Source organism: Camellia sinensis, chromosome 1 (genome assembly GCF_055761805.1).
Source record: "Camellia sinensis isolate YWXY chromosome 1, ASM5576180v1, whole genome shotgun sequence".
In the NCBI taxonomy this organism is placed as follows: Eukaryota; Viridiplantae; Streptophyta; class Magnoliopsida; order Ericales; family Theaceae; genus Camellia; species Camellia sinensis.
The window spans coordinates 109,419,934-109,440,954 of record NC_138961.1 but is presented as its reverse complement, the minus strand read 5'-3'; the positions used below and the strand labels follow the sequence as shown (position 1 = coordinate 109,440,954).

At 39.8% G+C, this 21,021-nt stretch overlaps 2 protein-coding genes across 2 annotated transcripts; one reads left to right on the top strand and one right to left on the bottom strand.

Moving 5' to 3' along the window:
- Positions 1 to 5,929: 5,929 nt before the first annotated feature.
- LOC145818060 (uncharacterized) lies at positions 5,930 to 8,749 on the bottom strand. The gene is made up of 4 exons (XM_082912779.1): positions 8,409 to 8,749; positions 6,987 to 8,363; positions 6,745 to 6,882; positions 5,930 to 6,461 (listed from the first exon to the last, which is right to left on the bottom strand). The coding sequence occupies exons 1-4, from the start codon at positions 8,747 to 8,749 to the stop codon at positions 5,930 to 5,932; spliced, it is 2,388 nt and encodes a 795-aa protein (XP_082768905.1).
- Positions 8,750 to 9,860: 1,111 nt separating this feature from the next.
- LOC145817909 (uncharacterized) lies at positions 9,861 to 14,463 on the top strand. Its single transcript, XM_082912771.1, has 7 exons — positions 9,861 to 9,955; positions 10,039 to 11,109; positions 11,305 to 12,690; positions 13,500 to 13,694; positions 13,917 to 13,968; positions 14,105 to 14,216; positions 14,339 to 14,463. The coding sequence occupies exons 1-7, from the start codon at positions 9,861 to 9,863 to the stop codon at positions 14,461 to 14,463; spliced, it is 3,036 nt and encodes a 1,011-aa protein (XP_082768897.1).
- Positions 14,464 to 21,021: the final 6,558 nt, after the last annotated feature.

The window sequence follows — 21,021 nt, the reverse complement described above, 5'->3', positions numbered from 1 at the left end:
ACGAAACTCAACCCTCAGATTGATTGGCATACACTCAACAATCGACTTTCCAGGACTCCAAGCACCTATATGAATAACAAACATTAGGAAACCCCACAATGTAGTTTCTAACCTTCACTCAACCCACATTTTATGAACTCTTATTCCTTACATCAACAGCAGCAAGCTTCAGCATAGTATGAGGCAATTTCCATGAGCTAAGATACCATCTGTCATTATGGTTAGTCTTCAAATTGGTAATATGCATTACCCTGAATCTAACCATATCCACAATACACTTTATAACAACCTCTTCAGGGACTATATCTTTACTAAACACTCTATTATTCCTAGCAACCCATAACTGGTACACAGTACAAGTAAATGCAAGCTTGGTAATAATAGTCCCTAACTTCAGAGAAGGTAGGTGGAGACGTCGTCCCTTCGACTCCGATAGGTCAGATCTCTAACCCTAGGTGGTCCGAAAGTGTTGACAACGAAGACTACAGATTCCAAAATCTTCCAGATTGCCTTGATGTTACAAGAATCAGAGGAGAAGGGAGGAGTCGACCAGTTCTCGATGTCATACATGTGGGTAATAATCCTGAAATTCCTAATGTGAATGTTCCTAACCAGTTTGATGGTCGAGGAAGGGGCGGAGGAAGTTACCGTGGGGCAAGAGGGGGTCGAGGGGGTAATGGAGGTAGGAGATCCTCGAATGATGCGGGGCCTAATCAGCCTCAGCAGAGGTCATGGGCCAACGTGGCTTCTGCATCAACTCGATCCAACATCAAACTAAGGTATATCCCCCTACTCAAATTGATGATGTTGTTTTGGTTAATATGCCTCGGAGATCCGACCCTTTGGAGAAATGGGACTCATGTTTGGTAGGCTATTTCATAGATAAGGGTGTTGGCTATAATTACCTTCGTAATAGTGCCTTTGGGTTGTGGAAAAACAAAGGCCTCAAGGAAGTATTAACCAACGGGGATGGCTTTATGTTCTTTATTTTTGATTCCCCGGAATGCTGCAGGGAGGTGCTTGAAGAGGGGCCGTGGTATATTGGTGGTTATTTACTCATCTTAAAACAATGGAAAAGGATGATGAAGCTAGCCAAGGAAAATCTACCAAGATTCCGGTTTGGGTTAAGTTTTTCAACATTCCATTGGAGTATTGGGATCCAGATGGGCTTAGTAGAATTGCTAGTGCTATTGGTAGTCCTCTTTGCATGGATCAACTCACAGCTAGAGGCTACCTCCAAACTACCTACCTATTTTCAGATTCGCTGTGATGAGGAAGCAGTTCTGATCCGTGTTGAATACTACGGCTTGCCTTCCATCTGCCAACACTGCCAAATTTTTGGACACGAAACTCAGAAGTGTGTATCTAAACAGGTGGCTCACCTAATTGCTCTCCAAAAGAACTCTGAGGAAGCAATTGAGGTGCCAGAAGAGGAATGGACTATTGTCCAAGCCAAAGGGAAAAGGAAAGTGGGGGATCCGGATGAAAATGTGGATGTCCCTCCTCTGGTGCCTATTGCTCCTACAACAACCATTCCCGTAGTGGAAAGTCCTATCCCAGCTGTGGCAGTGAGCTCATCAGAGGAGGAGTTAGAGACACCAAGGAAAGAAGTTACTATGTTCCATGACAGTGTTATGGAACTGACTAAAGTGGTGCTCTCGCAGGCTGCAGAACTTTTGGAGGCAGTGATTGCTGATACCATGCCAGCTACGGTGAGTTCATCAGGGGTTGCTCAAGCCCTTAAGGCTAAGCATGATCAAGGTAGCAAATCCTCTAGCAAAGGTAATAGCAGTCAGAGGAAGAAGAAGAAGTAACTGCTGTTTCAGTTGGTTGTGGGATGTTCTTTTTGTTTTTGTTTCCAATGACTTTTAAAATTGCTTCTTGGAATGTTAGAGGGTTAAATGACCCCTCTAAACATAAAGAACTTAAAAAATTTGTGCTTAATGAAGATATCCATGTCATTGGTGTTTTGGAGACCAAAATCAGCCAAAGTAATGAAAAAAAAAAAATTTAATAATTGTTTTGGTAATTGGTCTTTTTTGTCTAACTCCCAACCAACTGAAACTGGTAGGGTGTGGGTGTGTTGGAACAGTGAGATTTGTGATGTCAAACTGTGTTCGATGTCTAACCAACACATTTTTTGTGAAATCTTGGTTCTTTTTTTTTTTGGGTGAATAAGAATAAATAAAACAAAACAAAACTTACACGAATACAAGGGGCATACCCCAGGCCCTACCACTACTACAACAAAAACACCAAAAGGAGCAGCAACCAAGCTACATCACAAGAACCCAATCGAACAGACTTACAAACAAAACAGACCGCATAAAACCTGTTCAGGCGCCATGTCCATGATAAACAGGGGGCCTGCACAAGGCCACCATGAAAGGCAACGAGCAAGTCCAAACAACATAAAAAATAAAATAAACAGCCCAAAATGGGGCCCACACACTAGCTAAATGGACTACAAACAACCAGGAAGTGTACAAATTACAACCAAAAACAAAACACCAAGAGGACACAAAATAATTTATACAGCCATAAGAAGACCAATTCTTTGACTTTTTGAGGATTCTAGACAAGGCGCATTTAGCTGCCATCGCCGAAAAGGAATTCCAATCATCACGAAGCCACCAAGAAGGGCGCAAAATGCTGCCACCTCTCCACCACCAGTAAAACATTTTGGAAACAAAACTGCATCTTCCAGATTTGCACAGCTTGATGTCACAGAAACTCCCCCTGTACATAGAACTATAATCATGAACCAAAGACAGCCACATATAGAAGTTGAAACTGTTTTTATGATCAAATAGGAGCAAAAAAAGAACATAAATTATATAAATTCTCACTACACTCGGCCCACAATAAAATATGTCTCTCCTCTCCATATAGTGTCTCACATCACTCAACCCACAACTCACAGATATAGATTCCATCTGGAATAGTAGCTGAGTTGAAAGAGCATCCCTGTCCTGCAAAATAGAAAATATACAACATATATACAAACTCATTAGAAAGCCAGCTTTGGTACTACTCACATCTCTCAACCCACATTTAGAGTGTATAATGTACTGGCTCACTTCACTCAACCCACAATGAGTCTTGACCTGTCCATTCCTTAGATTAAACAGCATAAAGAATCTGATTGTCAACTGTACCTGCAAAATAATAACCATTTAAGAAACACTCACTATATGCTACTTTCACTCAACCCTCAAAATATAGGTGATCTCACATCCCTCGTGCCTCTTCCAGCAATAGGCAAACTCATGATTGTTGTTGGCAGATTCCATTGTGACAAGTACCAGCTATCACCTGTAGACAACATCACATTACTCAAAGAAATAATCCTACCCCTCACCATTTGGATAATTTGTTTGGTGACAATCTCAGCAGGAATACTAGTTTGACTAAAAACTCTACTATTCCTCTCCCTCTAGATGTGATACACCGTACACATAAAGGACAACTTAGTAATAGCAGACTTCAGAGATCTACCTTTAGTAGAAGTCACAGCCAGCTCAACATTGTCAGCCCAGTTGAGGTTAGGCCAACTCACATTACATTTACCCTGAATAGCAGCCCAGATCTGTGATGAATAGGCACACCTAAAGAAAAGATGTGAATGACTCTCCGTAGAATCATTGCAGAGGGGACAACTAGGGTGAGTAACAAGCCCAAACACCTGCAATCTATCCCTAGTGTTCAATCTCTCATGAATAGCCAACCAAACAATGAAGCTAACCCTAGGAATATAGGGATGCCCCCAGAGCAATTTACTCCAAGAGACTTTAGGACCCTTATCCCTCCAGCAGTCCCAAGTAGACTGAATAGTGAAAAGCCCATCACCAGTAAGACTCCACCAAGGACAATCCTGAGTGTTCACAGAGGGTTTAAAAGTGGTGGGAGTAGATGCAATCCACTCTCGGATCTCCCAAGAATTAGGGAAAGGCCACTTCCAAGCACCACTAGAGATGATGGAGCTAACTTTAGAGTTACAGTCAAGACCAGAATCATAGGCAATTCTGGGCCCAAACCTGCTCCACAATGGTCCAAAGGGATGCCAGTTATCAAACCATAGAAAAGCTTGCTCCCCATTACCAATTTTAAGTTTAATAAGGGGGAGAAGGAGATGTCTAAGCTTCAGGATTTTCCTCCAGACCCATGAGGGGTCACTAGGGACTTTAACATACCAGAAACTCCTACCTTTGAGTAAGTAGGACTTGACCCATTGGCACCACATAGAGCCCTCTCCACCAGAGAAGAGGAACCAAACATGTTTAGCTACAGCAGCCTTATTCCAAATACCCATGTCTTTGAAACCCAAACCCCCCTCATTCTTGGGTTTACATATAGAGCTCCAAGCAATCTTAGCACTATGCTTCTTCAAGTCAGACCCAGACCAAAGAAAGGCTCTAAGCAGGCTCTCAATATCTCTAATAACCTTTCTAGGAAGGATGAACATAGAGGACCAATACACTTGCATCGAAAAGAGGATGGTTTGAATGAGTTGAGCTCTACCCGCATAGGATAGAAGTTTATTAGTCCAACTCCTAATACGCTTCGTTATCCTATCGATCAGAATTTGGCAATCAAAAGCCTTGAGCTTAGTGGTAATCAAAGGAACTCCAAAGTATTTAACCGGGAGAGTCCCCTCATTGAACTTAGCAATATGAAGAATCTCCTCTCTGAGGTGCCTGTTACAGCCAGAGAAGAAAATATTACTCTTGTTAGGACTCGGAGTAAGGCCTGATAGCCTTCTGAATTCATCCAATCCTTGCAAAATAAGGTTCACAGTCCCAGGATCACCTTTACTGAAAATCATCAGATCATCAGCAAAACAAAGGTTCACAATTTTGGTCTTATCGCACCTCCAATGGAACTTAAACATAGGACTCTTGGCTTTTTCAGCAAGGATTCTAGCAAGAATTTCCATAGCTAGCACAAACAGGTAAGGGGACATAGGGTCTCCCTGTCTAAGCCCTCTGGCACCTTTGAAGTACCCATGAAGACTACCATTAATGCAAATAGAGAAAGAGGGACTGGTCATACACGCCTTGATCCAATTAATCATATTTAGAGGGAAGTCCATAGCTTTGAGGATATCAAGGATAAACTCCCATCTAACATTGTCATAGGCTTTCATGATGTCCACTTTCATAGCACATCTAGGGACCTTGGAGTCTCTATGGTAACCTCTCATGATCTCTTGGGACAGAAATATATTATCCGAGATCCTTCTACCAGGAACAAAAGCATATTGAACAGGATCAATCAAACTCGGCAACACATGCTTAACTCTATTCGCTATGATTTTGGCAATACATTTATAAATAGTGTTACAACATGAAATGGGTCTGTAATCACCCACCTTCATGGGATTGGGAATCTTGGGGATAAGGGCAATGATAGTGCTATTGACTTCCGTGAGAAGCTTGCCAGACTCAAAGAAAGACCTTATAGCAGTAGTCACCTCCTTACCCACAATATCCCAAGAGCTCTTAAAGAAGCCCGCTGAGTAGCCATCAGGGCCAGGGGCCTTATTAGCCTTGAGGGACCAAAAGACCTCGTTAATTTCACCATCAGTAACAGGCCTACTCAGCATAGCAGATTGATCATCAGAGACCTTGGAATGCACCAGAGATCTGATTCTCTCAAAGCCATGATACTCATCCTCAAAAGGGGAACCAAAAAGATTAGTGAAGTACTGAATGAAAGCATTGTGAATGTCACCACTTTCAGTGGATCTAAGGCCATTACCCATATCAACACTCAGAATCTTCCCCCTATTTATATTACTTTTGACAGTTCTAAAAAAGAAGCTACTATTCCTATCCCCAAGCCCGAGCCATTGGATTCTAGATTTCTGAACGGCAAGATTCTCTTCCACCTGGCTAAGGTCTAAATACTTCTTATGCTCCTCCCTCTCCTAACCTTGAAGCACAAAATTCAACGGGTCCTTATCTAATTTAAATTGGAGAAGGTCCAAATTGGTCTTAGATGCTTGAACACGGAGCGATATATCGCTAAAGTCCTTTTTGTTTAAGAGTTTGAGTTTGACCTTGAGTTGCCACAGTTTTTGATACACCCGAAACATAGGGACACCTCTAATATATTGATTCCAAGTAGAGGACACAGTAGAGATAAACTCCGGATGTTTAGACCAACAATCAAAGAACTTAAAAGGCTTTTTGAAAGAGGTCTTAGCAATAGAGGTGTTGACCACAGCAGGGGAGTGATCAGAGACCCTTGAAGGGAGGAAGAATGCAGTAGACTCTGGAAATTTGTCTAACCAAGCCTCATTGATTAACACCCTATCAATTTTCGTGGCTATATATTCACCACCACACCTTTTGTTAGACCAAGTGAACTGGCATCCCCCATAGGAAAGATCAGCCAATTCAGACTCATTTAAACGCCTCATGCTCAGAAAACCAGTTTGAAGACCCCCCAACTTTTTCCTGACGAATTCTAATAGCATTGAAATCACCCAAAAAAATACTGGGGGATTTGGATTTAGACCGGGAGATCTGAGCCAAACTCTCAAAAAGAGGAAGTCTTAAATTGTGTTTATTTTCAGTATAAACAAAAGTTGCAAAAAAATCATCATTTGTAGCCAACTCTGTTATCTTGCAAAAAATATGTTGGTTAGACATAGAAATCAATTGGACATTACAAATAACATTATTCCAACACACCCACACCCTACCAGTTACAGTTGGTTGGGAGTTAGACAAAAAAGACCAATCACCAAAACACTTGGAACAAATTTTATTTTCATTAACTTGTTTGATCTTAGTCTCCAAAACACCCATGACATTGATATTTTCATTGAGAACCAAATTTTTAATTTCCTTATGTTTAGAAGGGTCATTCAACCCTCTAACATTCCAAAAAGCAATTTTAACAGTCATTGGGATACAAAAAAAAAAAAAAAAACGAGACTCAACAAAAGCCAAACCACAACCAACTACAACCTGGGTTACCTTTTCTTCCTCCTCTGGCTGCTGGTACCTTTGCCAGAGGACTTACCACTCATCTGATTAGCTACTTGGTGAGTAGAAGCTTTTTTTATTTCCCTTGCCAACTTGACTTCAGCGATCACTGACTCCATGTGCTCAGCTGTCTGAGGAATAACCAGCTTCATGATTTCCATAACTTTTTCTGTAAACTTGTCCATTTCTTTAGCCGGGTCCATCACTGCATTAGTCTCCTCCGAACTTTCTGAGAGATCCACCACTGCTTGGAAAGGTTGAGGAGCCTCCTCTACCACTAGGTTAGGAGCCAACTCCTCCATCATGTTGATAGGATCTGTTTCCTCCTCCAAGACGGGGCTGAGAGTTGGTTCTGGTTCCCCCACCTTTCTTTTACCTTTAGCTGTAACAGTTGTCCACTCATCTACCAACTCCGTAGTTTGCTCCTCAGTGTTTTTTTGTAAAGAGATCAAGTGGGCAACCTGGGTTAAAACACACTTAGCAGTCTCATGCCCAAAAATCTGACAGTGTTGGCATATAGCAGGAAGGCCTTGGTATTCTACACGGATTAAGACAGCTTCATCATCACACCAGATCTGGAAATAAGTAGGCAATTTGGAAGTTGCCTCGATTTCAATACAAACTCTAGCGAAAGCCAGTCTGCTACCCCTAGCCGTGAGCTGATCCAGAAAGAGGGGATTACCAATTGCACTTGCTATTCTACTAAACCCGTCGGGGTCCCAGTACTCCATTGGAATGTTGAAGAATTTTACCCAAATTGGAATTTTGGTAAACTTCTCTTTTGCCAACTTCATCATTCTCTTCCACTGCTTGAGAATAAGAAGGTAGCCTCCAATATACCAAGGCCCCCCTTCAAGCACTTCTCTACAGCTTTCTGGGGAATCAAAAATAAAAAACATAAACCCATCCCCATTTGTTTGAACTTCCTTTAATCCTTTAGACTTCCAAAGCCCAAAGGCACTATTACGCAGATAGTTATACCCCACTCCCTTATCAACAAAGTAACCAATAAGGGAGGAGTCCCATTTGTCAAGTGGCTCAGATCTAGGAGGCATATGCACGACTATCGCATCATCAACAGATGAAGGAGGGATATACCTGAGTTTAACACTCGACCTTGACGATGCAGCTACATTAGCCCATGTCCGTTGTTGTGCAGGTCTCCCTTCCTCCATAAATCTGCTGCTCCCCGCTCCACCACGCCCTCCTCTCACTCCTCGATAACTACCTCCTCCCCTCCCACGCCCTCCTTGGGGATTAGGGTTGTAACCATGGTCCACCAACGGGACTTCAGTATCTGTAATCTTCTCTGCCTCCCTTGGATTCACCTTTTGTTTGCCCTCTCCTCGATTCCTGGCTACATCGAGACTGTTAGGGAGATCCCGAAACCTATTATGTTCCTCTTCCACTTACTCAGACCATCTAGGGTTAGTACCTTGACCCACCGGAGTCAAGAAGGGATTACCCTCGTCAATCGTTGCTCCGGACGGAAGATTCGTTGAACTCGTGATCAGCTGAGTTGACTCAGTGATAAGACTAGGACGACCCCCCCCAGAATCTGGTATAGCCCCCTTCGTTTCCACAGATCTTCTCTGATTTACCATTTTCAAACCCGCTAACCCACGATCTCCATCACCCTGAGGTCGTGAAGACTCGTGCTTCGATGTATCTTCTGTAGCTTCTTGGAAGAAATCTTGGTTCTTGCAACTAAAGCCAGTTTTTTTGCAACATTTGTCTATGCTGATAATAAACATACTATGAGGAAAACCTTTTTTGAAAAAATGGTTCGCATCTCCCATGTTAAGTCCAATTCCCCTTGCATTTTCCTGGGTGATTTCAATGCCATAAGATATCGACAGGAAAAAATAGGGGGTTCTTCGGTTTGGTCTAATGAGAATGAAGAATTTAACACATATATTAACTCATCTGAATTGACTGACCTCTCTTATGGTGGTTGTCAATTTACGTGGGCTAATAAGAGAGGTGCTGGTGACTATATTGCTACTAAAATTGATAGGGTGTTAATTAATGAGGACTGGCTGGTCCTATACCCTGAGTCTAGTTCTTCTTTTCTACCATCTGGAATTTCTGACCACTCTCCTGCTATTGTTAATATTAGTGAGACCAAAACCTCTTTTAAAAAACCTTTCAAATACTTTGACTTTTGGTCTAAGCATCCTAATTTTCTGAATTGTGTGTCTGCTACAAAGGAGAAAGCTACCAAAGTCCCTGTTTGGGTTAGACTTTTTAATGTGCCTATGGAATATTGGGATAGTGATGGACTTAGCCGCATAGCTAGTGCTGTGGGAGTTCCTTTGTTTATGGACAACCTCACTGAGAAATGTAGTAGAGTCTCTTTTGCCAGAGTGTGTTGTGAAATAGATGCATCATCTACACTACCAGCTATGTTTAATGTTAGCTGTGGAGGGGATACAATTGTAGTTAAAGTAGAATATCAGGGTCTCCCAGCAAAATGTGATCATTGTGTAGCTTTTGGGCATGATACAACCAGATGTGTTAAATCACAGGTTGAGAAGTTGGTCAACCTCCAAAAGGAAACTGAGGAGAATCCAGATCCTGGGTGGAGTACAGTTACAGCAAAAGGTAAGAGAAAGGTGGGGGATCCTGAAGGTGGAGAACATGGGGTGCAGAATGAAGAGGCAGAGGGACAATTGGGTGCAGATACTGAAACCACACCAGAAGGGGTGGAGGCCCATAATACCCTAGTCCTGGAAGAGAAATCACATAGGGAAGGCGCTTCCAGTGATAGTGAACCCAGTCCTGGTGGCAATAACAAGGCTTGCTCTTCCCCATGATACTGAATTGATCACTAAAGTGGAACGTCTAGCGGAAGCAACACAGGCAATGAAAAGCCCAACACAAAAGCAAATCCAGCAGAAATCGGCTGCAAAAGGTAACTCCTCTGGCAAGGGTAGCAAAAGCCAGAGGAAAAAGCAAAGGTAAATTCTGTTTTGAGTGGTTGTGGGTTACTATTTTTTGTTGATTATCTTATGACTTTTAAAATTGCATCATGGAATGTTAGAGGTTTCAATGATGCCTCTAGACATAAGGAAGTGAAAATTTTTTTGTTACATGAAGATATAAAAGTCTTAGGCATTTTGGAGACCAAAATCAAAGCTGCAAACGAAAAGGCACTCCTTTCCTCTTGTTTTCTAAATTGGTCCTTTTTGACTAACTCACAACCAACTAAAACTGGGCGTATTTGTGTGTGCTGGGATCTTGTTTTTTGTCAAGTTCACTTGATTGAATCTTCCACCCAGTTTATTTTGTGTGAAATTCTTGTTTTGGGTGATAACTCTATTTTTAAAGCTTGCTTTGTATATGCTGAAAATAAGCATGCTGTTAGGAAAGAGTTTTTTGGTGACATGGTTAAAATTTCCCAGTCTCAGTCCAATGTACCCCTGGTCTTCCTGGGGGATTTTAATGCAATCAAGTACCAATATGAGAAATTTGGGGGTACATCTGTGTGGTCTCCTGAAAAGGAGGAGTTCAACTCTTGTATTATCCACTCTGGTTTGGATGAACTCTCATATAGTGGCTGCCAATTCACTTGGGCCAATAAAAGGGATAGTGGTCAGTACATTGCAACAAAAATTGATAGGGTTCTGGTCAATGAGGTTTGGCTTGACCTGTACCCTAATTCTTGTGCAACTTTCCTTACTTCCTCTATCTCTGATCATTCTCCTGCTGTGGTTACTGTGTCTGAAGCCATTACTTCCTTTAAGAAACCTTTTAAATTTTTTGACTTTTGGTCAAATCATGAGGACTTCCTCCCTGCTGTTTCAAAAGTGTGGAATCAATATATTCTGGGAGTTCCTATGTTCAGAGTTTGTCAAAAACTCAGACAACTGAAACCTGTTTTTAAGGCCATGAATAAAAAGGAATTCAGTGACATTTCTACCAGAGTGTTGGCCACTAAATCTGAGTTGGATTCTGTACAATGGAAGTTGGATAAGGACCCTGGTAAGCTTGCGTTTCAGAGACTTGAGAGAACTCTCTACAAACAGTATGTTGATCTGACTATGGTTGAAGAGAGTTTGGCTCATCAAAAGTCTAGGGTTCAGTGGCTGAAGTTGGGGGATTGTAATAGCAAGTTCTTTTTTAAGACTATTAAGGGTAATATCAATAGGGGTAAAATTCTTAATATTGAGTTAAAGGATGGGAGTATATCTAACAAGCCTTAAGAGATTCAAAATGCTTTCACAAATTTTTACTCTGACTTGTTTGGTACCCCTATTGCTGGCCATTATGATGGGACTGAAAGAATAAATGCCCTTGTTAAATCTAGGATCTCCAATGATCAATCTGCTCTCCTTGCTAGACCAGTGACTGATCTGGAGATTAAGGATGTTTTTTGGTCTCTTAAACCTAACAAGGCCCCTGGCCCTGACGGTTACCCTGCGGGCTTTTTCAAAAAATCTTGGGGTATTGTTGGTAGAGAGGTTACCCAAGCCATTAGAACTTTTTTTGAGTCTGGGAAGCTTCTCTCCGAAGTCAATAGTACAATCATAGCTCTCATCCCTAAAGTTCCTAACCCTGCAAAAGTGGGAGACTTTAGACCCATCTCTTGTTGTAATACGATATACAAATGTATAGCTAAAATTATTGCAAATAGGATTAGAGAGGTCTTACCTGACCTCATTGATCCTGTGCAATCAGCCTTTGTGCAGGGCAGGAGAATTTCTGATAATATCTTCTTGTCTCAAGAAATTTTGAGGGGTTACCACAAGAATTCCACTACCCCTAAGTGTGCGATGAAAGTGGATATCATGAAAGCTTACGATAGTGTGAGATGGGAGTTTATCATTGATATCCTTAAAGCCATGGCTTTTTCGCCCATTATGATATCCTGGATCAAGGCTTGTATGACAAGTCCTTCTTTCTCTGTTTGCATTAATGGGAGCTTGCATGGTTATTTTAAAGGTGCTAGAGGTCTTAGACAGGGAGATCCTATGTCTCCTTATCTCTTCGTTCTGGCTATGGAAATCCTTGCTAGAATTTTTGCTGAAAAGTCCAATCATCCTCAATTCAAGTTCCATTGGAGGTGTGAGAAATCTAAGATTGTCAATCTCTGCTTTGCTGACGATCTTATGATCTTCAGTCGTGGGGATCCCACTGTCAGTTTAATCATGCAAGGTCTGGAGGAGTTCTCTTCTCTTTCAAGCCTTACCCCTAGCTTCAGCAAAAGCAACATTTATTTCTCTGGTTGTAATGGGGGTTTGAGAGAAGATATCCTCAAAATTGTTCAGTTTACTGAGGGCACTCTTCCTGTTAAATACCTTGGTGTCCCACTGATTACAACCAAGCTTAGGGCTTCGGATTGTCAAATTCTCATTGATAGGATCACAAATCGTATTAAGAGCTGGACAAATAAAGCTCTTTCTTATGCTGGAAGAGCTCAACTTATCCAGACCATTCTCTTTTCTATGCAGGTTTACTGGTCCTCTCTTTTCATCCTCCCCAAGAGGGTTATTAGAGAGATTGAGGGTATCCTTAGAGCTTTTTTCTGGTCGGGCACAGATCTTAAGAAACATAGTGCCAAAATTGCTTGGGATAAGATTTGTGTGCCTAAAAATGAAGGTGGTCTTGGTTTTAAATCTTTAGAGGTTTGGAACATGGTTGCTATAACCAAGCATATTTGGTTCCTCTTCTCTGGAGGGGAGATGTCTATGTGGTGCTAGTGGGTTAAATCGTATTTACTTAAGGGCAGAAGTTTCTGGAAAGTAAAGGTTCCCCACAACTCTTCTTGGGTTTGGAGGAAGATCCTTGCTCTTAGAGATAAAATTTCTACCCTTATTATCCACAAAATAGGTAGGGGTGACTCTACCTTTTTATGGTACGATAATTGGCATCCTCTTGGTCCTTTATGGAAAAAATTTAGGGACAGAATCTTGTATGACTCTAATCTTAACAGTGAGACTAAGGTCAATCAGATTATGGATGGGGACTCTTGGAAGTGTGGCCTGTCCCCAACTCTTGGGAAATAAGGGAGCTGATCTCTTCAACCCCCACTAGCTGCAGACCTAACCCTCTACTGGATGATCAACCTACTTGGTCTCTTTCTGATGGGAAATTTACTATTAATGGTGTTTGGAATCATTGGAGGCTTAAGCTTGATAAAGTTGTTTGGCATAAACTAATCGGGGGGGCTTACCATATCCCTAGGGCTAGTTTTGTTGTTTGGATGGCTGTCCAGGAGAGGCTTAATACTGGTGACAGGCTTCAGCTATTTGGCATCTCTCCTACACCAACCTGCCCATTTTGCCAACATGTTACTGAAACTCATTCTCACCTCTTTTTTGATTGTGTCTTCTCTACTAAAATCTGGACTGAAATTAAAGCTAAATGTAATGTGCAGTGGCCTGACTTTCAGTGGCCTGGCATTATTCTCTTTGCTACTAGAGAGACTAAGAGAAGATCATTAAGATCCATAATCATCAAATTGTCATTGTTGTGCTCTATTTATATAATCTGGCTTGAAAGGAATAACAGAATTTTCAACAAAGAATTCAAGCCAGAAGAAGTGGCGGTTAAAATAATTGTCCAACTGATTCAGGGTAGATTGTTGTCTATCACAAATGTTCCTAGAAATGCAGGTGACAACTGGTACATTGACCATTGGAATTTGCCTGCTACTGTCCTGAAGCCCCATGCTCTCGGCACTGGGAGGGCTGCTGAGTGATGTGAGTTCACTATATGAGGGTTGAGTGATTGTAAGCAAACAGAGTGTTCTTTCCTAACTGTTTTCTTCATGTGTAGTAATGAGAAGTGCTTGGATCAGTGAGGGTTGAGTGTTGTGAGTCCAATAATTTACAACAGACAGAATTGTGGGTTGAGTGAAATAGCTTCTCACAAATGTTTTTATCTAATGTTTATATATATTGTAAGCTTTATGTGCAGGCTATGGAGTAATGCTTTGCTGTGTGGATTGAGTGATGAGAGTTTATATACTGTGTGCTAAATCCCAAATTCTACTGAGTGATGCGAGATTATTGTGGGTTTAGTGATGTGAGACATATATTGTGGTTATCTGTTTTTACTGGAATCCTTCAGGATCACTAATGGATTTGTTTACTCAATTCTGGCAGGAAGTTCTATATTGTCTAGTGGAGGTCTGCATCTTGGTTTTGATTCTTGGGATATTCGGCTCGAAGCTGGCTGCTGAATGCGCCGCTGGTTGTTTCATCAGGGATATAAGCTGTTTTCATTTCTGTTTTAACAACTTTAGCTATTTTACCTATCCTAGCGGGGTGTGCTAGGAATTAAGTGGTCCATCTTTGACCTATTTTGTTTTTATTGCTTTACTGTTGGTTCTGGATTAGGTAGTCCACAGGTTATATTTCGTTTTGCTATTATGGGGCTGTTCATCCCTCGGCTTTGGGCTATTCTTTCGCAGGTTTTGTTTTGTTCACCAAACCTGTTTCTCGGTTTTGGTGCCGATGTTTAGTGATGCTATGGGTTTGTTTTGGTCTCGGTTTTTAGCTGTCCTTCGCAGTGTTCATTATCCCTATCTCTATTGATATGGCTGCTGAACAGTGTGTATTTTTTTTTTTTTGGATTTTGGTTTCTCTTTGCGTTAGCTTTTTGGTTTTCTGGGTTACTGATCTTCCTGTATAGTTGTTGTAGGGCCTGGGGTATTCCCCTTGTAATCTTGTATATCCTTTGTCTTTAATTTATGTCTTATTCACCCAAAAAAAAAGAGGAAGAAAATCAATGGGAATTCAAATTCATCCTTTTGGATTTGAGAATTGAACACTTAGGTGACATGGAAAACCTTAAATGCCGTGCTTAAGTCAAACTAATATCGATAAATACTCAGTAAATTCTCTATCGTTGAGGCTAAGCAAGATTAGTTTGACTTAAACTTGGCCACTTCAGCTAATGGAACAATTAGGGTCCCAAGCTAATTAGTTCCTTGAACGAAAGAGAGAAGGATGGAGAAGCACAGAGAAAGTTAGAGGGAGGCTTTTATCTTGAGAGCTAGAAGAAGAGAAAGTTAGAGAAAAGAAAGAGAAGTAGGAAGAAAATCAAAGGGAATTCACATTCATCCTTTTGGAGTTGAGAATTCAACACTTATGTGATTTGGAAAATCATAAATGAGGTGTTTAAGTTAAACTAATATCGTTCAGCTACAGTTACTCAGTAAATTCTCTTTCTCAGAGGCTAAGCAGGATTAGTTTGAGTTAAACTTGGCCACTTAAACTAATGGAACAATTAGGGGCCCAAGCTAATTAGTTCCTAGAACAAAAGAGAGAAGGACGGAGAAGCACAGAGAAAGTTAGAGAGAAACTTTTTTCTTGAGAGATAGAAGAGACAGTTAAAGGAAAGAAAGGGAAACGGGAAAAAAAATCATAGAGAATTCACATTTGTCCTTTTGGGCTTGAGAATTGAACAGTTAGGGAATTTGGAAAACCTTAAATGCGGTGCTTATGTTTAACTAATATCGTTAAGTGGCGATTACTCAGTAAATTCTCTTTCTTAGATGCTATGCAAGATTTGTTGGAGTTAAACTTGGCCACTTAAGCTAATGGAACAGTTAGGGTCGTAAGCGAATTAGTTTCCTAGAACAAAAGATAGAAGGATGGAGAAGCACAGAGAAAGTTGGACAGAAAACTATCTTCTTGAGAGGTAGACGAGAAAGTTAAAATAAAAGACAGAGAAATAGGAAGAAAATTAAAGGGAATTCAAATTCATCGTTTTAGACTTGAGAATTAAACGCTTAAGTGATTTGAAAAAACTTAAATGAGGTGTTTAATGTTAAACTAAGATCGTTATGCGACAATGACTCAGTAAATTCTCTTGCTGAGAGGCTAAGTAAGATTAGTTTAAGGTAAACTTGGCCACTCGAGCAAATGAAACAATTAGGGACGCAAGCTAATTTGTTCCCGGAACAAAAGAGAGAAGGATGGAGAGGCACAGAGAAAGATAGAAACTTTCTGCTTTGAGAGCCAGAAGAGAAAGTATAAGAGAAACGAAAGAGGAATTGGAAGAAAGTCAAAGGGAATTCAAATTCATCCTTCTGGACTTGAGAATTTAACACTTAAATGATTTAAGAAACCATAAATGTGGTGCTTATGTTAAACTGATATCGTTAAGCTCCATATATTCAGTAAATTCTATTGCTCAGTGGCTATGCAAGATTAGGTTGAGTTAAACTCGGCCAGTTAAGCGAATGACACATTTATGGGACCCAAGCTATGTAGTTACTATAACAGAACGGAGAAGCGTGGAGAAGCACAGATAAAGTTAGAGAGAAACTTTCTTCTTGAGAGCTTAGAAGACAAAGTTAGAGAAATTGAAAGAGAAATACGAAGAACATTACAGGGAATTCAAATTGATCCTTTCGGACTTGAGAATTGAACACTTGGGTGATTTTGAAAACCTCAGATGAGATGTTTAAATTGAACTAATATCTTTAAGCTACAGTTACCCCGTAAATTCGTTTTCTTAGAGGCTAAGCAAGATTAGTTTGATTTCAACCTGGCCACTTAAGCTAATGAAACAATTAGGGGCCCAAGCTAATTAGTTCCTAGAACGAATGAGAGAAGGATGGAGAAGCACAGAGAAAGTCAGGGAGAAACTATCTTCTTGAGAGCTAGACAAGAAAGTTAGAGAAAAGAAAAAGAAATAGGAAGAAAATCAAACGGAACTCAAATTCAACCATTTGGACTTGAGAATTGAACACTTAAGAGATTTTGAAAACCTTAAACGAGGTGCTTAAGTTAAACTAATGTTGTTCAGTTACAATTACTCAGTAAGTTCTCTTTGTTAGAGGCTAAGCAAGATTAGTTTGATATACTTTGGGACAAATGGATATATGGGCAAAGTTGGGTTATTTTGTTTTTCTGTTGTTCTTGTGTTTCTTCCCCCATCTTTACGGGGTGCATTTAGTAGTTTATGTTGGTTATGTAATCTTTTATTTATTTGTTGCTGGGCGTACCTGGGGTATGCCCCTTGTAAACTTGTATATTTCATTGTCTTTATTTTATGACTTACTTACCCAAAAAAAAAAAAAAGATTAGTTTGATATAAACTTCGCCGCTTGAACAAATGAAACAATTAGGGGGGCCCATGCTAATTAGTTCCTCGAACGAAAGAGAGAAGGATGGAGAAGCATAGAGAAAGTTAGAGAGAAACTATCTTCTTGAGAGCTAGACAAGAAAGTTAGAGAAAAAAAAAGACAAATAGGAAGAAAATCAGGCGGAATTCAAATTCAACCTTTTGGACATGAGAATTGAACACTTAGGAGATTTCGAAAACCTTAAATGAGGTGTTGAAGTTAAACTAATGGTTGTTTAGTTACAATTTTTGGGTGAATAAATTAAGTTACAAATTACTCAGTAAATTCTCTTTGTTAGAGGCTAAGCAAGATTAGTTTGATTTAAACTTCGCCACTAGAACAAATGAAACAATTAGGGGGCCGAGGCTAATTAGTTTCTCGAACAAAAAAGAGAGAAGGATGGAGAAGCGCTAAGAAGTTAGGGAGAAACCTTTTTCTTGAGAGCTAGAAGAGACAGTTAAAGAAAAGAAACAGAAAGAGGAAGAAAATCAATGGGAATTCAAATTCATCCTTTAGGATTTGAGAATTGAACACTTAGGTGACTTGGAAAACCTTAAATGCCGTGCTTAAGTCAAACTAATATCGATAATTACTCAGTAAATTCTCTTTCTTTGAGGCTAAGCAAGATTAGTTTGACTTAAACTTGGCCACTTCAGCTAATGGAGAAGCACAGAGAAAGTTAGAGGGAGGCTTTTATCTTGAGAGCTAGAAGAAGAGAAAGTTAGAGAAAAGAAAGAGAAGTAGGAAGAAAATCAAAGGGAATTCACATTCATCCTTTTGGAGTTGAGAATTCAACACTTATGTGATTTGGAAAATAATAAATGAGGTGTTTAAGTTAAACTAATATCGTTCAGCTACAGTTACTCAGTAAATTCTCTTTCTAAGAGGCTAAGCAGGATTAGTTTGAGTTAAACTTGGCCACTTAAACTAATGGAACAATTAGGGGCCCAAGCTAATTAGTTCCTAGAACAAAAGAGAGAAGGACGGAGAAGCACAGAGAAAGTTAGAGAGAAACTTTTTTCTTGAGAGATAGAAGAGACAGTTAGAGGAAAGAAAGGGAAACGGGAAAAAAAATCATAGAGAATTCACATTTGTCCTTTTGGGCTTGAGAATTGAACAGTTAGGGAATTTGGAAAACTTAAATGCGGTGCTTATGTTTAACTAATATCGTTAAGTGGCAATTACTCAGTAAATTCTCTTTCTTAGATGCTATGCAAGATTTGTTGGAGTTAAACTTGGCCACTTAAGCTAATGGAACAGTTAGGGTCGCAAGCGAATTAGTTTCCCAGAACAAAAGATAGAAGGATGGAGAAGCACAGAGAAAGTTGGACAGAAAACTATCTTCTTCAGAGGTAGACGAGAAAGTTAAAAGAAAAGACAGAGAAATAGGAAGAAAATTAAAGGGAATTCGAATTCATCGTTTTAGACTTGAGAATTAAACGCTTAAGTGATGTCGGAAAACTTAAATGAGGTGTTTAATGTTAAACTAAGATCGTTATGCGACAATGACTCAGTAAATTCTCTTGCTGAGAGGCTAAGTAAGATTAGTTTAAGTTAAACTTGGCCAGTCGAGCAAATGAAACAATTAGGGGCACAAGCTAATTTGTTCCCGGAACAAAAGAGAGAAGGATGGAGAGGCACAGAGAAAGATAGAAACTTTCTGCTTTGAGAGCCAGAAGAGAAAGTATAAGAGAAACGAAAGAGGAATTGGAAGAAAGTCAAAGGGAATTCAAATTCATCCTTCTGGACTTGAGAATTTAACACTTAAATGATTTAAGAAACCATAAATGTGGTGCTTATGTTAAACTGATATCGTTAAGCTCCATATATTCAGTAAATTCTATTGCTCAGTGGCTATGCAAGATTAGGTTGAGTTAAACTCGGCCAGTTAAGCGAATGACACATTTATGGGACCCAAGCTATGTAGTTACTAGAACTGAACGGAGAAGCGTGGAGAAGCACAGATAAAGTTAGAGAGAAACTTTCTTCTTGAGAGCTAGAAGACCTTAGAGAAAATGAAAGAGAAATACGAATAACATTACAGGGAATTCAAATTGATCCTTTCGGACTTGAGAATTGAACACTTGGGTGATTTTGAAAACCTCAGATGAGATGTTTAAATTGAACTAATATCTTTAAGCTACAGTTACCCCGTAAATTCGTTTTCTTAGAGGCTAAGTAAGATTAGTTTGATTTCAACCTGGCCACTTAAGCTAATGAAACAATTAGGGGCCCAAGCTAATTAGTTCCTAGAATGAATGAGAGAAGGATGGAGAAGCACAGAGAAAGTCAGGGAGAAACTATCTTCTTGAGAGCTAGACAAGAAAGTTAGAGAAAAGAAAGAGAAATAGGAAGAAAATCAAATGGAACTCAAATTCAACCTTTTGGACTTGAGAATTGAATACTTGGGAGATTTTGAAAACCTTAAACGAGGTGCTTAAGTTAAACTAATGTTGTTAAGTTACAATTACTCAGTATGTTCTCTTTGTTAGAGGCTAAGCAAGATTGGTTTGATATAAACTTCGCCGCTTGGACAAATGAAACAATTAGGGGGGCCCATGCTAATTAGTTCCTTGAACGAAAGAGAGAAGGATGGAGAAGCACAGAGAAAGTTAGAGAGAAACTATCTTCTTGAGAGCTAGACAAGAAAGTTAGAGAAAAAAAAAAAAAAGAGAAATAGGAAGAAAATCAGGCGGAATTCAAATTCAACCTTTTGGACATGAGAATTGAACACTTCGGAGATTTCGAAAACCTTAAATGAGGTGTTGAAGTTAAACTAATGGTTGTTAAGTTACAATTTTTGGGTGAATAAATTAAGTTAAAAATTACTCAGTAAATTCTCTTTGTTAGAGGTTAAGCAAGATTAGTTTGATTTAAACTTCGCCACTTGAACAAATGAAACAATTAGGGGGCCGAGGTTAATTAGTTTCTCGAACAAAAAAAGAGAGAAGGATGGAGAAGCACCGAGAAGTTAGGGAGAAACCTTTTTCTTGAGAGCTAGAAGAGACAGTTAAAGAAAAGAAACAGAAAGAGGAAGAAAATCAATGGGAATTCCAATTCATCCTTTTGGATTTGAGAATTGGACACTTAGGTGACTTGGAAAACCTTAAATGACGTGCTTAAGTCAAACTAATATCGATAATTACTCAGTAAATTCTCTATCTTTGAGGCTAAGCAAGATTAGTTTGACTTAAACTTGGCCACCTAAGCTAATGGAACAATTAGGGTCCCAAGCTAATTAGTTCCTTGAACGAAAGAGAGAAGGATGGAGAAGCACAGAGAAAGTTAGAGGGAGGCTTTTCTCTTGAGAGCTAGAAGAAGAGAAAGTTAGAGAAAAGAAAGAGAAGTAGGAAGAAAATCAAAGGGAATTCACATTCATCCTTTTGGAGTTGAGAATTGAACACTTATGTGATTTGAAAAATCATAAATGAGGTGTTTAAGTTAAACTAATATCGTTCAGCTACAGTTACACAGTGAATTCTCTTTCTCAGAGGCTAAGCAGGATTAGTTTGAGTTAAACTTGGCCACTTAAACTAATGGAACAATTAGGGGCCCAAGCTAGTTAGTTCCTAGAACAAAAGAGAGAAGGACGGAGAAGCACAGAGAAAGTTAGAGAGAAACTTTTTTCTTGAGAGATAGAAGAGACAGTTAGAGGAAAGAAAGGGAAACGGGAAAAAAAATCATAGAGAATTCACATTCGTCCTTTTGGGCTTGAGAATTGAACAGTTAGGGAATTTGAAAAACCTTAAATGAGGTGCTTATGTTTAACTAATATCGTTAAGTGGCAATTACTCAGTAAATTCTCTTTCTTAGATGCTATGCAAGATTTGTTGGAGTTAAACTTGGCCACTTAAGCTAATGGAACAGTTAGGGTCGCAAGCGAATTAGTTTCCCAGAACAAAAGATAGAAGGATGGAGAAGCACAGAGAAAGTTGGACAGAAAAC

Coding starts and splice junctions, on each gene's coding strand:
- LOC145817909 (XM_082912771.1), top strand. CDS start 9,861: ATGAAAAGCCCAACACAAAAGCAAATCCAGCAGAAATCGGCTGCAAAA. Junction 9,956..10,038: donor AGCCAGAGGAAAAAGCAAAG/GTAAATTCTGTT, acceptor ATGGAATGTTAG/AGGTTTCAATGATGCCTCTA. Junction 14,217..14,338: donor TTTCATCAGGGATATAAGCT/GTTTTCATTTCT, acceptor GTTCTGGATTAG/GTAGTCCACAGGTTATATTT.
- LOC145818060 (XM_082912779.1), bottom strand. CDS start 8,749: ATGTTTATTATCAGCATAGACAAATGTTGCAAAAAAACTGGCTTTAGT. Junction 6,883..6,986: donor AGCCAGAGGAGGAAGAAAAG/GTAACCCAGGTT, acceptor TTGGAATGTTAG/AGGGTTGAATGACCCTTCTA. Junction 6,462..6,744: donor TCCAAGTGTTTTGGTGATTG/GTCTTTTTTGTC, acceptor AGAATTCGTCAG/GAAAAAGTTGGGGGGTCTTC.